We start from the raw sequence: 17,217 nt of genomic DNA, 5'->3' as shown, positions 1-17,217 counted from the left end.
TCCATCCGGGCTCCACGGATGAGAGGCCAGAGGACCTGCGGGCCTAGAAGGGCGCGCGCGGCCAGTGACCGGGACATCCCGGGAGTGGGCGCGCCCCCACCGTCCAGGACAGCTGGAGGGGGGCGCGGCCCTGGGGCGGCTGCCACGGTTTGGGGGGGGGCGGCGGGCGGATCCCGTGAGGCCTAAGCGGGGCGCGGGCCAGCCTGGAGCCGTGAGGGTGGACACGGGGACCGGGGTCGTGGGCGCGGGGGAGGGGACACGGGGACCGTGGGCGCGGGGGGGGGACCACGGGGACCGGGGCCATGGGCGCGGGGGGGGCGGGACAAGGGGCCGGGGCCGCGGGCGCGGGAGAGGAACACGGGGACCGAGGCCGTGGACGCGGGGGGGGGGGTGACACGGGGACCGGGGCCATGGGCGTGGCGGCCGCAGGGAGGAGGAGGGGAGGGTGGCGGGCCCGGGGCAGCCCACGAGCGCGGGCCGGAGGGCTGCGGGGCTGGGGAGCGAGCGGACCCGCGCGGGGTGACCGAGCCCGAGGCGATGGCTGCGGCGGAGGGGCGGCCGGGAGCGCGGGAGTCGCCGGGAAGGGCGCCCCGCGTCCGCGTGCCGCCGCCGGCCCGGGGAGGGGGCGCCCGGCCTCGCCGTCCCTGTGCGCGACGCCCCGCAGGCCCCGCTCCGGCGCCCACCGCGGCGCGGAGGCCGGGCGCCGAGCCGGGGCCGGGGCGCTGAGGCCGGGCCGGGGCTCGGCGCGGATCCCGGTCCGCCGGCTCGGACCGCCGGCCGTTTCTGCACAGTCATCGCCGCGCGCCGACGCGGCGGGCGGGGCGGAGCCACGGCGCGGAGCGGCCGCAGGTAAACAGCGCCCGCCCCGGCGGCAGCGGGCCGCGCGGCCCCGCAGCGAGCCGCCGCCGCCCCCGGGAGGCACGCGGGGCCGCGGGGCCCAGGGCGGCGCAGCGGCGGGGGGCGGCGGCGGCCCCGCGCCCCGGCGGCCCGGCCGCATCCCCGCCGACCTCCCGGCCGGCCCGCGCGCCCCCCGCCCGCGCCCCCGCGGGCCGCGCCCCCCGCCCCATGCACCACCTCCTGGAGCAGTCGGCGGACATGGCGACCGCGCTGCTGGCGGGCGAGAAGCTGCGGGAGCTGATCCTGCCCGGCGCGCAGGACGACAAGGCGGGCGCGCTGGCCGCGCTGCTGCTGCAGCTCAAGCTGGAGCTGCCGTTCGACCGCGTGGTCACCATCGGCACCGTGCTCGTGCCCATCCTGCTGGTCACCCTGGTCTTCACCAAGAACTTCGCAGGTGAGGCGGGGCGGGCGGCGCCGCGCGCGAGGCCCCCGCACCCCGCGCCCCGCGCGGCCCCCGCGGCCTCCCGCACCCCGCACCCCGCACGGCCCCCGCGGCCTCCCGCACCCCGCACGGCCCCCCGCGGCCCGGATTTTATTGTTTCGCCTTCTGGGCCCCGCAGCCTCATGGCAGGGCGGGGAGACCCCCTCCCGGGATCCGGGCTGCCGAAGGTCATCGCAGGGTCCGAGCCGGGGAGGAGAGACCGCGGAGGCAGCAGCGAAGGACGACCCCGTGGGCCGCGGGCGCGGGGGCCCGGGCGGGGTGCGGGGCCCGGGCGGGGTGCGGGGCCCGGGCGCGGGGGCCTGGGCGGGGTGCGGAGCCCGGGCGCGGGGGTCCGGGCGGGGTGCGGGGCCCGGGCGCGGGAGGCACCGGCAGAGGATCCCGCCGCCGCTGGCTGACCCGGAGCCTCTGAGGGTCTGCGGCGAGGACACGGGGCAGGGCTGGCCCGCAGGGCAGCCTCGGGCTGCGGGGGGCACCCGGGGCGAGGAGGCGAGCCCCGGGCCTGAGCGGTGCCGGTGCGGAGGCCTCAGCCCACAGAACCGGGCCGGTGCAGACCCGGGGCCACGTGCCCTCTCAGGACAGGGGCAGGTGGGCAGGTGGGCAGATGGGGACGGGACATGGCGTCGCCCACCCGGGGCCGGGCATCCAGCATTCGCGCTTGGAGTCCGGAAGTGCCTGTCCGCAGCAGCCGGGAGGGCCTCTGCCCCCGAAGGACTCGTCCCCCTCTGTCCCCTGCGGCCACCAAGCAATATGGGCACCTGCGTTGGCTCCTGGTTCTTCCCAACCTGGGAGACGCCTTCTTACCTCTCAGGAAACCCCGTGGCCTGGAGACATGACTCGGGCGTGGGCATCCCCTGCCTGCCTGACCCCAGGTGGCATAAGTCTGACACTTAGAATTAGCCTCCTGCCCTACAGACAACAGCGGAGGCCTGGTCCACTTTGACAGTGTGCATGCGTGTGTAGCAGGACCCCAGGCTGGGAGACTTCATACCTTCTCGGGTACAGAATCCAGGAGCAGGCAGGGTGGCAGCACTTCCTGCGAAGGCTCTGGGGAGGGCCCCCCCTGCCGGCTTCCGGTCATCCCTGGTGTTCCTTGGTGTCCAGCTGGGCACCTGAGTGTGAGCTGTCCTGGCCACCAGGACAGTTACTGGCCCCTCCCTGCTCCACCAAGGCTTCGTCTCAATGACATTGATGAAGGCGGTTTCCAGATAGTTCTCAGGTTTGGGGCTTGCATTTCAGCATCTTTTGGGGGAACACAGCCTCTCCCACATCAGAAGGGCGCAGTAGGGCAGGCTTGGCTTGCACACAAGGGTTCAGCCATTCCTCCAAGCCCGTGTCAGTTCCCCATGCTGACACAGGGCTGATGGAGCAACTGGGGGAGGGGGGGCTCTGACAATCCCCAATCCGGCTGGAGCCTTCTGGAAAACATCCCTGGGCTGGGCTCCTGAATTTCCACACAGACCCGCATGTACTTACCTGGGGTCCCAGAGACAGGTGTGCCTGGCCAGCAGTGTTAGTTGTAAAACACTAGCCAGGAGGTGTTGCAGCTCCTCTGCCCAAGTAGTGGACAGGCTGAGCGCAGAGCTGTGCCAGGGCCACCTGGGTGCCCATTCCCAGTCTCCCCACCTGCATCTACCTGCACAGACCCCAGCCCAGGAGGCAAGCATTAGGGACGCTGGGCAGGATGGCTGAGCCGCCTCAGCCCCCATCCTCAGCTTTGCAAAGCCCCATCTCTCACCGGAGAGGGGGTGGCCCTTTCTGGCAAAGGGTAGATTGCCTGTGGACCCAGTGAGCAGACCCGCCCTGAGCACCTCTGTCCTGAGAGGAGAGGACTAGTCGGTGCTGGCCTGCTCCCAGCCCCCACCAGCCTCAGCCCTGGGGCCCCAGTACCAGGTGCTCTCAGGAGGGCCCCTTCCTGTGGTGCAGGAGATCTGCTGTCCTGGGGCATCACTGGTCCCTGCCTGACAGAGCCCCATGTGGAAAGAGGTAGACTTGGAAAGCATCTCCCACCGCCTGCCTGGAGCCCAGCTGCAGGGGAGCTGCTCAGGCCCTGGCAGCCTTGGCTGGTCTGGAATGGCCAGAGGCAGGAAAAGACAAAGGCTGACCCAGGCCCAGATGGGAGGCCCACAACTCCATTTTCCTAAAATAGCCAAGAAGCCGGGTCCCAGTCGGGGGAGTTTCTGGGTGTCATCTGTGTGCATGCACCCCTCCAGGTGTGAGGAGTGTCTCCTGTGTGTGCCCTCTGACTTTCCTCCTCAGAAAGAAAAAGTGATCGTGTGTTGTGCCACTGCATGTGGTGAGGCCTGCAGACCTCAGCCGCCCCCCTCCCTGCGGTATCTCAGCATCCCGAGAGTCAGGCCTGCCCTGTGAGCTGCTGAGAAGTAGTCCTACCCGCCTGCCCTCTCCTCCCAGGTGGGCGCTCTGCTGTGGCCCCCCTGGACTCCAGGTGTGCCTTGATAGCACTGTGGGAAGTACTCCCCAGCAGAGCAACCTGAAGCCAGCACCCCTGCCATCTGCCCACCCTGCAGGAATAGATTAGCACAACTCGGTGTCTTAAATCAGCACAGGTGGCTGGTGTGCAGCTGAGGGGTAAGCGCTTCCTAGTGCGCCCTGGTTCTAAGACCCAAACCCTACCCCCAAAAATGGTCTTAAAAGTCTGTGGGTCAAGAGTCAGAAATGAGCCAGGCCCCAGTGGCTCATGTCTGTAACCCTGGCTACTCAGGAGGCTGAGATCTGAGTACTGCAGTTCAAAGCCAGCTCGGCTGAAAAGTCCCCTTGAGACTCTGTTCTCCAATTAGCCACTCAAAAACCAGAAGTAGAGCTGTGGCTCAAAGTGGTAGAGCGTTAGCCTTGAGCAAAAAAAGCTCACAGACAATACACAGGCCCTGAGTTCAAGCCCCACCACCACCAAAAAAAAACAAAACAAAACAAAACCCAACATCTGAAGTGAGCGAGATATGGTGACACCAAGGTGGATGCAGAGCTATTCTCTCTGGAGCCCCAGGAAGTCTGGAGATACTCCATCTTTTGTCTCAGGCCTTTGCTGTCCTCCCTCCCTCTGGTCAGCCTGTGACCTAGTAGCCCTGCCCAGGTATCCTGGAATCTTCCCTCACTCAGCCTTCACCCTCATCCCAGGTACACAGTCCCTTTTGCCACATGAGGCTGGTTCTGGGGGTCAGAATGTGGACATTTTTCAGGGCTGTCATTCCATTAACTGCTGCTGCCCCTTCAAGGAAGGGCCTGGACCTCCCTGGGGTGAGAGGGCTGTGGCCAGAGGAACTGGAAACCCTTGAAAGGTGTTTCCTCTCCAAGCAGCAGGAGCAGAGGTGGGCTGGAAGGTGCCAGCGTGGAGGCCCTGTGGGCTGCAGGCTGGACTCAGGGGTAAGGCGGTGGCCAATGGACACATGGTAGCAGGGACATGCTCAGGGCTGATGTGGCCGGGAACGGGGGATGCTGACCAGGGATAGGCTTCAGCCTGCCAGGGACAGCATTCCAGATAGTGGTCCTGTGGTGTGCGCACACACACTTAGGCTGTGGTCTTCCTCTCCCCTGTGGCTGGTCTGCAGTGCCCGGGAACTCCGGGCCTCTGAGGCCCCCGTGTGGACAGGCCGGGCAGGTGCTGGCCCAGAAGCCCCTCTGTGCCCTCTTGTGAGTGACAGGGTACCCAGCCACTCGGCCCACAGTGCTGTCCTCTGCGGGAAGGCCTCCTAAGAGGAAGACCAGGCCTTCCTGCCTCCCGTCTTGGGTGGCTGTGCTAGCCCAGACAACACGGCTGGAAGATCCCTGTCTGAGGCAGCTGCTATGCAGCCACTATGTGTGTGTTACGCATGTAGTGCCTAGGTCCTCGGGATGCCATCCAACACCAGGATCAGCACCCAGACCCACAGCAATACCCCCCAGCCTCTCACCCGCACCACACTGCCTCTCACCTGCCTGCACCTGCCTGCCCTGCCTCTCACCTGCCTCTCACCTGCCTCTCACCTGCCTGCCCTGCCTCTCACCTGCCTGCCCTGCCTCTCACCTGCCTGTACCTGCCTCTCACCTGCCTCTCACCTGCCTGCACCTGCCTCTCACCTGCCTGCCCTGCCTCTCACCTGCCTGTACCTGCCTCTCACCTGCCTCTCACCTGCCTGCACCTGCCTGCACCTGCCTCTCACCTGCCTGCCCTGCCTCTCACCTGCCTGCACCTGCCTCTCACCTGCCTGCACCTGCCTGCACCTGCCTCTCACCTGCCTCTCATCTGCCTGCACCTGCCTCTCACCTGCCTCTCACCTGCCTCTCACCTGCCTGCACCTGCCTCTCACCTGCCTGCCCTGCCTCTCACCTGCCTGTACCTGCCTCTCACCTGCCTCTCACCTGCCTGCACCTGCCTCTCACCTGCCTGCCCTGCCTCTCACCTGCCTCTCACCTGCCTGCCCTGCCTCTCACCTGCCTGCCCTGCCTCTCACCTGCCTGTACCTGCCTCTCACCTGCCTCTCACCTGCCTGCACCTGCCTCTCACCTGCCTGCCCTGCCTCTCACCTGCCTGTACCTGCCTCTCACCTGCCTCTCACCTGCCTGCACCTGCCTCTCACCTGCCTGCCCTGCCTCTCACCTGCCTCTCACCTGCCTGCACCTGCCTCTCACCTGCCTGCACCTGCCTCTCACCTGCCTCTCACCTGCCTGCACCTGCCTCTCACCTGCCTCTCACCTGCCTCTCACCTGCCTGCACCTGCCTCTCACCTGCCTGCCCTGCCTCTCACCTGCCTGTACCTGCCTCTCACCTGCTTCTCACCTGCCTCTCACCTGCCTGCACCTGCCTCTCACCTGCCTGCCCTGCCTCTCACCTGCCTCTCACCTGCCTGCACCTGCCTCTCACCTGCCTGCACCTGTCTCTCACCTGCCTCTCACCTGCCTCTCACCTGCCTGCACCTGCCTCTCACCTGCCCGTACCTGCCTGCCCTGCCTCTCACCTGCCTGCCCTGCCTCTCACCTGCCCGTACCTGCCTCTCACCTGCCTGCCCTGCCTCTCACCTGCCTGCACCTGCCTCTCACCTGCCTGCCCTGCCTCTCACCTGCCTGTACCTGCCTCTCACCTGCCTCTCACCTGCCTGCACCTGCCTCTCACCTGCCTGTACCTGCCTCTCACCTGCCTGCACCTGCCTCTCACCTGCCTCTCACCTGCCTGCCCTGCCTCTCACCTGCCTGCACCTGTCTCTCACCTGCCTCTCACCTGCCCGCACCTGCCTCTCACCTCTCACCTGCCTCTCACCTGCCTGCACCTGCCTGCCCTGCCTCTCACCTGCCTCTCACCTGCCTCTCACCTGCCCGTACCTGCCTCTCACCTGCCTCTCACCTGCCTGTACCTGCCTCTCACCTGCCTCTCACCTGCCTGCACCTGCCTCTCACCTGCCTGCCCTACCTCTCACCTGCCTGCACCTGTCTCTCACCTGCCTCTCACCTGCCCGCACCTGCCTCTCACCTGTCTCTCACCTGCCTCTCACCTGCCCACACCTGCCTCTCACCTGCCCACACCTGCCTCTCACCTGCCCGCACCTGCCTCTTACTTGCCTCTCACCTGCCTCTCACCTGCCCGCACCTGCCTCTCACCTGCCTCTCACCTGCCCACACCTGCCTCTCACCTGCCCACACCTGCCTCTCACCTGCCCACACCTGCCTCTCACCTGCCCGCACCTGCCTCTCACCTGCCCGCACCTGCCTCTCACCTGCCCGCACCTGCTTCTCACCTGCCCGCACCTGCCCGCACCTGCCTCTCACCTGCCCGCACCTCTCTCACCTGCCTCGCACCTGCCCGCACCTGCCTCTCACCTGCCCGCACCTGCCCACACCTGTCTCTCACCTGCCCGCACCTGCCTCTCACCTGCCCGCACCTGTCTCTCACCTGCCTCTCACCTGCCCACACCTGCCCGCACCTGCCTCTCACCTGCCTCTCACCTGCCCGCACCTGCCTCTCACCTGCCCGCACCTGCCTCTCACCTGCCCACACCTGTCTCTCACCTGCCCGCACCTGCCTCTCACCTGCCCGCACCTGCCTCTCACCTGCCTCTCACCTGCCCGCACCTGCCTCTCACCTGCCTCTCACCTGCCCACACCTGCCTCTCACCTGCCCGTACCTGCCTCTCACCTGCCCGCACCTGCCTCTCACCTGTCTCTCACCTGCCTCTCACCTGCCCACACCTGTCTCTCACCTGCCCGCACCTGCCTCTCACCTGCCCGCACCTGCCTCTCACCTGCCTCTCACCTTCCTCTCACCTGCCCACACCTGCCTCTCACCTGCCTCTCACCTGCCCGCACCTGCCCACACCTGCCTCTCACCTGCCTCTCACCTGCCCGCACCTGCCTCTCACCTGCCCGCACCTGCCCACACCTGCCTCTCATCTGCCCGCACCTGCCTCTCACCTGCCTCTCACCTGCCCGCACCTGCCTCTCACCTGCCTCTCACCTGCCCGTACCTGCCTCTCACCTGCCCGCACTTGCCTCTCACCTGCCCGTACCTGCCTCTCACCTGCCTGCACCTGCCTGCGCCCCCTTTCTGGGTCCTCTGGTGCTGCTGTGCTCTGTGAGTGCTGCCAGTCTTTGTGTTCTGACCGAAGGAGAGTGGCTCTCCTGGGTGTGTCCCCAGGGCCTGGGGTCTGGCCCTTTCTCTGGTAGTGGCTCTACAGGGCCACAGCAAATGAGGAAGCTGGGACAGGGCAGCTGCAGGACTCCTCTCCTCTCCCTGGTGTTGCCCAGCAGGGAGAGGGTGCCAGGCTCTCCACACTGCTCCCGGGGCAGCACCAGGCATGTGGGGTACCAGAGGCCCCAATTCTCCTCCAACCTGGGAGCCCCAACAGGACCAGGGTTCCAGGTGCCTCTCCCCACCTTTGCCACAAACCCAGCTTATCTGCTGCGGAGACAGGCTCCGTGCCGAGACAAATCCCAGAGGAAGTGTAGCTCCTGGGATGGGCTGTAAGGACAAAAAATAAGTGAATGAATGCCATTTTTTCCCAACTAAGAGCTGATTCCTTTGTGGAGCCCAGCTTGTTGCTGGTGCTGGGCGTGTTGCCTGAAGGACTCTCAGACCTCTGTCCACAGCTCGGGGTTCACACCCTGCTCATAGGGCCTCAGCCTCTCTGAGACCTCTGTCCTCGGCTTGGGGCTCACCCCCTGCTCATGTGGATGTGGGGGAGCTTCGAGAAGCCCCAGCTTCAGCTCCATCTACGCAAGGCATACTTCTAGAGTCCTCCCTGCTCCCCACGACCATCTGGGCCTGCTACTGGGCTCTGCTGTGGCTGGGCCACTTTGGTAGCATGGGGGCCTTCCTCACGTGGAGCTGAGTAGTGGTGGGGGTACCCAGGGGCTGGTGTGGCGGCCCACGGCCTGCATTAGCTCAGTGAAGAGCACCTGGAGGCAGCAGGTATCTGTGCAGCGGGTATGTGTGCTCCTGGGCCTCTGCCCAGCCCAGCCCAGCACCAGCCGCGAGAGGTGGTGGGCTTCCTGTCTCTGGCACAGCCAGCCTTGTTGCTTCCTGATCTGGAACTCCGTGGGGTGAAGGAGCTGGAGCAGGGGAGACTCTGGGCGGACTTGGCCTGGGGGTGACCGACAAGTGAGGAGTGAGCCTGTTGTGTGCTGAGCAGCACCCAGTTGGGTGCCGGGGTGGCGGACCTGTCCTGCCAGGCTCTGAGCCTCCCAGTTGTATTCTCAAAAAGGATTAACATGTAAGATCCTGGCACAGGCTACGTGGCCTGGTGCAAGTGTCCGCAGTGTCCTTTGCTGTAGGATGAGCCATCCACGTGGCGGGCGCAGGTTGGCCTGCCATTATTCAGCAGCGCGGGACAGCCCTGTGTTCTGTCTCGGTGGAAGATACTTATGTCCGGCTGGTGAGGCTTCTGTGACTGCCCACCAGGCTACCGGCTCCCAGGCCCCCGGGCTTCCCCAGGATCTGGAAAGGGGGATCTTAAGACAACCTTTACCTGGCATGGACAGATTTTTCCTAGAAGCTGGGCCTCCGTGACAGCCTCTTGCCAGATAGGTGCATCTGTGCCACCTGCCCTGCTCAAAGATGCGCTCCTGGCGGCGCCAGGCTGGAGGCTGTACCACCTGCCCTGCTCAAAGGTGAGCTCCTGGCAGCGCCAGGCCGGAGGCGGGGACCTGGGTTTGGGTACAGTCGGGATGCACGGGCTGGGCCTGGCTGGTGGTGTGGGCTGTCTTGGTCCTCTTAGGAACCTGGTCTCCTTGTGTGCACAGTCTTTGAGGCATTTGGACACCAGGAGACCCCAGTTCCTGGGGCCAGCACAACCAGACAGGCAGAACTCCTTGTGGGCTTCTCAGAACAAGACCACACACACACCACTGTAGCTAGGACATGGGAGGAGTGGGGAACAGCAGCCCCTGCCCAAAGCAGGCAGCTGTGTGGGAGCAACTGCAAAGAGCCAGCACCAGGGAGGGACCTGAGCAGTAACGCTACCAGGTCAGCCCCAAGCCCTGGCTTCCCAGGCCAGTCCCACCTCTCGCCCCAGCCCGTGTTTCCTCTCTGCCCCCAGAGGAACCCATTTACTGTTACACCCCGCACAACTTCACCCGCGACCAGGCGTTGTATGCCCGTGGCTACTGCTGGACGGAGCTGCGGGACGCGCTGCCTGGGGTGGACGCCAGCCTGTGGCCGTCGCTGTTTGAGCACAAGTTCCTGCCCTACGCCTTGCTGGCCTTTGCCGCCATCATGTACGTGCCCGCGCTGGGCTGGGAGTTCCTGGCCTCCACACGCCTCACCTCTGAGCTCAACTTCCTGCTGCAGGAGATCGACAACTGCTACCACCGGGCAGCCGAGGGCCGCGCTCCCAAGATCGAAAAGCAGATCCAGTCCAAAGGCCCTGGCATCACCGAGCGCGAGAAGCGGGAGATCATCGAGAACGCTGAGAAGGACAAGAGTCCCGAGCAGAACCTGTTCGAGAAGTACCTGGAGCGCCGTGGCCGCAGCAACTTCCTGGCCAAGCTGTACCTGGCGCGGCACGTGCTCATTCTCCTGCTCAGCGTGGTGCCCATCTCCTACCTGTGCACCTACTACGCCACCCAGAAGCAGAATGAGTTCACGTGTGCCCTGGGCGCCTCACCGGACGGCCCGGCCAGCGGCGGGGGCCCCGTGGTGCGGGTCAACTGCAAGCTGCCCTCGGTGCAGCTGCAGCGGATCATCGCGGGCGTGGACATTGTCCTGCTCTGCTTCATGAACCTGATCATCCTCGTCAACCTCATCCACCTCTTCATCTTCCGCAAGAGCAACTTCATCTTCGACAAGCTGCACAAGGTGGGCATCAAGACCCGCCGGCAGTGGCGCCGCTCCCAGTTCTGCGACATCAACATCCTGGCCATGTTCTGCAACGAGAACCGCGATCACATCAAGTCTCTCAACCGGCTGGACTTCATCACCAACGAGAGCGACCTCATGTACGACAACGTGGTGCGGCAGCTGCTGGCCGCCCTGGCCCAGTCCAACCACGACGCCACGCCCACGGTGCGCGACTCTGGCATCCAGACCGTCGACCCCAGCGCCAACCCTGCCGAGGCCGACGGCTCCAGTGAGCCGCCTGTGGTCAAGCGACCCCGGAAGAAGATGAAGTGGATCCCCACCAGCAACCCCCTACCACAGCCCTTCAAGGAGCCGCTAGCCATCATGCGCATCGAGAACAGCAAGGCGGAGAAGCCGAAGCCCGTGCGCAGGAAGACGGCCACGGACACGCTAATCGCCCCGCTGTTGGACGCTGGCGCGCGCGCCGCCCACCACTACAAGGGAGGAGGGGGTGAGGCGGCCCCGCCCCCTACCTCCGACAAGAAGCATGCCCGGCACTTCTCCCTGGATGTGCACCCCTACATCCTGGGCACCAAGAAGGCCAAGCCCGAGCCGGTGCCCGCAGCCCTGCCCGCCTCCCGGAGCCAGGGGGGTGGCTTCCTATCGCAGACAGAGGAGTGTGGGCTGGGGCTGGCGACAGCACCCACCAAAGGTAGGGGAGTAGCACTGGCAGGCGGGGAGGTGGGGCGGACTCCTGGGGAGTCCTGGGCAGGGGGGCTGGGCTGTGGGGTCCGGGGGTCCTGCCAAGGCCAGAGCCAGGCAAGCATTGGTATGTCTGTGTAAAGGCAAGCTGCAGGCCCAGCAGGAGCCTGGACAACCTCTCAAGGGGAAAGGAAGGGGGGCTGCGGGAGGAAAGGGCCTCAGGCAGGTGGGAGCCTCTAGGAAGAAATTCAGCAAGCAGGACTGCTAATCTTAGGCCGTGAAATGCCACACAAGATGCTGTGCGGAGGTGGCAGGGTCTGGCCTGCTGACAGGAGAGGCCGCAGGGGAAGAGGGGGCTGTGGGCCTCAGCGGGGCCTTGGCTGGCACCAGGGCACAGTCACAGGTTTGGCTGGACGGTGAGACCCCCGTGTCTCTTGTCTATCTGCAGATGCTCCGCTCCCAGAGAAGGAAATTCCGTACCCCACAGATCCTGCTCGGACAGGGCTTCCCCCCGGAGGCCCATTTCATGTCTGTTCCCCCCCGGCAGCCCCCGCTGCAGCCCCCTTGTCACCAAGCAACCTGGGCAAGGCCGACCCCCTCACCATCCTGAGCCGTAACGCTACTCATCCCTTGCTCCACATCAGCACGCTGTACGAGGCCCGGGAGGAGGAGGAAGGCCCCCCCCGTGCCCCCCCGGACATGGGCGACCTCCTCGCCATCCCCTCACCCCAGCAGATCCTCATCGCCACCTTCGAGGAGCCAAGAACCGTCGTGAGTACTGTGGAGTTCTGAAGGGCCTTCCACATGAGCCCAGGATGGGGCCTTGGCTCCCCTGGCACCGTCCATCCAGCCTCCCACCCGCATGCCCCAGGCCCGGCACCCCGCACCCAGCCCGGCGTGGCGTCCACAGGTGCAGGCCGGGGCGGGGCCTGAGGTGGGCTCCTCCCCGCCCCCAGAGTCAGGCCCTCCTCCCCGGTGCTGGGCTGTAAAATGAAGAGTTTATTTTTTTAGTGGATTTTTGTTGTGGGCCAAGGCTGGGGCAGGACAGCTCAGCAACCTCATTGTGCACAGTCCAGGGCACACGAGGACACTGGGCCGCAGGGCCCCAGGGGTCACTGGCTCAGGGGCTCAACCCTGAAGGGACCCACTGCCTGCCACAGGTGGGGGCCGAGGTCCCAGACAACGTGCACTTTCCCCTGCAGCCCGACATACCCTTTATTTTACTATGACTACTGTAACTGATGAAACGTGTTTGTTGTCAGATCTCGGATGAGTTTAAAGTGAAGAATGGAGTGTGGGGTGCGTCAGAGCAGAGAAGCAGTGTTAGCATGCATGGGGGGGGTGCGTGTGTGAGCGTGCGTGTACAAACAGGAGTGTGCTTGAGCAAGGATGCCAGTGTGCAGGCAAGCTCATGCAGATGTGGGCGCAAGTCTGTGAGAGTGTGTGTGTGAACGAGACCAGGGAAGCAAACTGGAGCCTGCGTGAGCTGGAGTGTGTAAGTGGTGCCTGTGTGGGAGCCAGTGGGAGCAGTCAGCGTGAGCGCCAGCGTGCCCGTGCGGGAAGGAGTCCAATGCAATAACCACGCCCTCAGCCCAGCCACCTGGCCAAGGCCAGCTTCCCAGGGAGCCCAGGCCCCTGCCGGCCCCGCCCCATTACCTCAGCCACGGCACCACGTGACGCAGTACTAACAAGGTAGCATATCAATAAATACTATTCTGATAACCGCCTGTGCTCCTTCCAGGCCCCCTCGCGTCGGTGCCTCCTCCCAGGCCCTCTCCGTGGGGTGCCAGGGAAGTGATCCGGAGCTGCCCAGAGAGGGGCACCCGGCCTCACCCACAGTGCCAGGGGAAGCAGGGGTGCTGGGTTCCGAGCCGTGTCCAGGTAGGAATGTAAAACCAACCCTCCTGGAGGGCCTGGGCACCAGGCGTCCTGGGCACCGGGCTCACGGCACGGCCCCATCCCCCCGCAACGCGCCCCACGCCCAGGTAAATGCTTTGGAGCAGAAGCATGTTTGTGTTTTTTTTCTGTTTTTTCTTTTTTTTTTTGTCGGTCGTGGGGCCTGAACTCTGGGCCTGGGCGCTGTCCCTCAGCTCTTCAGCTCAAGACAAGCGCTCTACCCCTTGAGCCACAGCGCCACTTCCGGTTTCCTAGTGGCTTACTGGAGATAGAGTCTCAGGGACTTTCCTGCCTGGGCTGGCTTTGAACCGTGATCCTCAGATCTCAGCCTCCTGAGTAGCTAGGATTACAGGCGTGAGCCACCATCGCCTGGCTGCAGAAGCGTGTTTGTATGTTGCCAGGAGATCCAGAAGGGCTCCCAGGAGCCACTGGGTATGTTTCGGGGCAGGCACTTCAGCCTCAGGGCCCAGAGCCTCACGCGCTTCAGCCTCAGGGTCAGCACAAGGCTGACCCTGGGGCCCACATGCCTGGACAGGAACGCCAGACTGAACAGGGCTTCTTGTCAGCCGGTGGCAGGGGCAGCTGGGCCAGAAACACATGGGGGCTACAAATCAAAGGGATGGGGCTCAGCAGTCCAAGGGGCCCATCTGGGCCAGAAATCTCCTCAACCAGTCCCTTCTGAAAGTGTCAGGCACCATAGGTCATGCCTATAATCTCATTGCTCAGGAAGAGGAGACCTGTAGAACTGTAGTGTAAGACTAGTCTGGACAAAAAGTTCATAAGACCCCACCACAGCCAATTAAGCCGGGCATTGTGGTTTGTGCCTGTCATTCCAGCGGTGTGCAAAGTGTGCAAAGTGTAAATGGGTTACCATCCAGGCCAGCCCAGAATTAAACCGGGGGCACCCATTCAAACGCAGTTGGCAGGGACTCTCTCCTGTCACCCTACCTACGTGGGAGGCTGAGATCAGGCGAATTTCAGTTCCAGGCTCAACAGAAAAGTCCGAGAGACTCCTCTCAACCGAAAGACACTGGTGTGGCAGTGTACACCTGCCAAGCAGTGAATTCACAAAGCCTAAAATAGGCCCATCATAGCCCAAGCAAAGCCCAGGCCTAGAGCCTTATCTCATAAGGCTTTGTCTCAAAAATAACCAGTACAAAAAGAGATGGGAAGTATAGCTCAACAGTCAAGAGCCTATGTAGCAAGCTTGAGGCCCTAAGTTCAAATCCCAGTACTGTTAAAAGGAAAAGTACACACACATATGTTTTATTACCCATTTTTTAAGTGTTTTATTATTGTCCAGGTATAGTGAGGACAAATCAGAAGACAAAGGGCATTGATTTTTTAAGTGTGGAGCAAAAGTCCTTGGACATGCTAGGCAAATGTGCTACCGCTGTTACCTCCCTCATCCCAGACACCTGACAGTGAAGACAGTATTACTCACAGATTCTGCAGGACAAGGGTGGGGACACAGGCAGAGGTGACGTGAGCAGTGTCTCCACAGTGTCCCCACAAACGGGTGACGTGAGCAGCCCCTCCACGGTGTCCCCACAGACAGAGGTGACTGAGCAGCATGTCCACCAGGAGCCAAGTAGAAGGCGTGACCCATCTGGGTAGCTCCTGTGGTGCTCATCTAGGGGGGGCCCCCCGATCGCCTGGTTCCTGCTGTGGGGTGACCGGGGCAGGCAGATAATGACCCCGTGTGTGGAGGCAGTGAGGAGGGGCCTGTGGCCTGGGTGGTTTACATGCAGTACCGTTTGCTAACACTGAGACGGCTTTCCAGGAGTCAAAGCATCAGATACAGGGAGGTGTGGGAAACGCCCTCTCTCAGAAAGCTCACCCTGCCTGGTACCTTCCCTGGCCTGGCATCCAAGCATCACACATCTACGTATCCAGGGCAGGAGAGCCTGGTGTACCCAGAGGAACCTGGAGCCGGCCAGCTGCCCTCCGAGTAGCCTGCTCCGCTGGGGAAGGCCGGCCAGGGACCCGAGGACACCCAAAGCTGTGGACAGCCTACAGTCTCTGGGACACCACTCCCCCCCCCCCCCCGCCACGGGACACAGCCAGCCCGCCCATCTCGTCCCTGTGCCCTGGCTCCACTTGTCCACCCAAGGACTTGCCTCGGAGACGGAGGCACCAGAGCTGTGAGAAAGTTCACCGCCAGGTCTCACCTCTGCACTTTTCTGTTTCCCAGCCTGCGAAGGCAAGTCCTTCTGGCCACAAAACATCCAGGGAGGGCCACTGAGCTAAAAGCAGAGCAGAGGTGGACGCTGGAGGCACTGGGTCCAGATAGATGAGGTACCTCTAGTAGAACCAGGGCTAAAACACCCCTGCTGTTTGGCCATGCCTAGGACGGTTCAGCTGAGACCTGTCTGAAGAGGCCCGAGCTGGGAGTAAAACATCACCCTTTTCTGTTTGGCGCTCACTCGTAAGCGGCCTCCGCTGAGGAGGGAGCCCATGTCAGTGTTCTTTGCTGCGTGCTGGTCCTGGGGCGTGGGGCCTGTCCCTGAGCTTTGTGCTCAAGGCTAACACTGTATCCTTGAGCCACAACTCAGCTCTCAGCTTTTTGGTGGTTAATTGGAGGTAAGAGTCTCACAAACTTCCGTTTCTTGGCTGGCTTCAAACCATGATTCTCAGTTCTCACCCCGAGTGGCTCGGATTATGGGTGTGAGCCCCCAGTGCCTAGCTTGTCAGCATTCTGGGGGTGCAAGTAGCACTGGGGACCCCGCCCCTCAGAGCTGTTCTCGGGCTTCCTGTCCCCACGAGCCATGCCACCTTCCTGGAAGCAGGCAGCTAGACACCTGGAAGATATGACCGTTCTAGCCCCTTGGATAGGGTAAGGCTGAGCCCCAAACCTCTTACCCTCCTGGGTACCCATAAGAAAGGGGAAAAGGCAGAAAGACAAAAATCAACGTACCAACAGGTGTTATTCGGGAGGAGAAGCTGGGAAGGACAACCAAGTTTCCTGAAGCCTGCTGCACACAAACCAGGACTCTTGCTACTCTCTTCTGCCTGCCACCCCCTCCCTTTACAAGTAAGGCCCGGTACACACTGGGCAGAGGACGGAAGTCAGTCAGGATGGCCAGGGGGTGAGAGGGAGGGCTGAGCGCAAGGCCACTGTGACCGAGGAGTTCCCAGGTCGCCGGTAGCATCTGTCCCCAGGGCCGCCAGCACCAGACGGGGCCTTGGTCTCGGGCTCTCCTCCAAGACCCCCGTGCGCTTGTTCAGGGGGACGGGGAGACGATTGGCAGCATGGACAGTGCTAAGATGGGGCGGGGGCGGGGGTGCTTTCAGCTCAGGTAGCCCCTTCACCACCGGGAAAAGCAGAGGGGCTTTAACATGGCAGGCCAGCCCCGGGCCCCGGGCTGCCCAGTGCCAGGCAGAATCCGCCCCCATGCAAACGCATACTTGGGAACAGCTGGTAAGAGGCAGAACTTGAGTGAGCACACTGTTCTCCCAAACACAACCTTAGATGTAGGAAGGCCCGGGCAACACCACCAGCCTGCCTCAGTTTCCCTGCCAATCCAGGACTCTTGCTCCTCTCTTCTGGCTCCTCACAACCCAGCAGAGCCCCTGTGTGGGGGTCAGAAGGGACAGGCATTCCCCAGCTAAAGGGCAGAGGACAGTATGGCTCCCATTACCCATTTGGGAGGACTAGGCTCTCTGGCACCTTACTTCCCCAACAGCCACCTTGCCCAGGTCAATTCTGGCCACCAGGGTGTGTCCATTTCAAATGCCATCTCACCCGGTGCTGGTGGCTCATACCTGTAATCCCAGATGCTCAAGAGTCTGAGGAGCTGGGGATCAAGGTTCGAAGTGAGGCAGGGCAGGAAAATCTGTGAGCCTAAACTACGAACAGCCAGAAGTGGAGCTGTGGCTGAAGTGGTAGAGCACTAGCCTTGAGCAAGAAAGCTCAGGAACAGCCCTCAGGCCCTGAGTTCAAGCCCCAGGGCAGACAAAAAAATAAAATGCCACCTCACCCTTTGCCTCCTCTCCAGCTATGAGCAGAGAAGGACCATGT

At 63.4% G+C, this 17,217-nt stretch overlaps 1 protein-coding gene across 1 annotated transcript; it reads left to right on the top strand.

The window, feature by feature from the left end:
* Window positions 1-1,050: 1,050 nt before the first annotated feature.
* Panx2 (pannexin 2) lies at window positions 1,051-13,153 on the top strand. The gene is made up of 3 exons (XM_069999791.1): window positions 1,051-1,291; window positions 9,859-11,310; window positions 11,749-13,153. Exons 1-3 carry the CDS (start codon window positions 1,066-1,068, stop codon window positions 12,090-12,092), a joined length of 2,022 nt encoding a protein of 673 aa, XP_069855892.1. The 5' UTR covers window positions 1,051-1,065; the 3' UTR covers window positions 12,093-13,153.
* The last annotated feature ends 4,064 nt before the right edge of the window (window positions 13,154-17,217 follow it).

This window comes from Dipodomys merriami, unplaced genomic scaffold (genome assembly GCF_024711535.1).
Source record: "Dipodomys merriami isolate MVZ:Mamm:240054 unplaced genomic scaffold, mDipMer1.0.p SCAF_55, whole genome shotgun sequence".
Taxonomy (NCBI): Eukaryota; Metazoa; Chordata; class Mammalia; order Rodentia; family Heteromyidae; genus Dipodomys; species Dipodomys merriami.
This window is presented reverse-complemented; position numbering and strand designations above follow the sequence as displayed.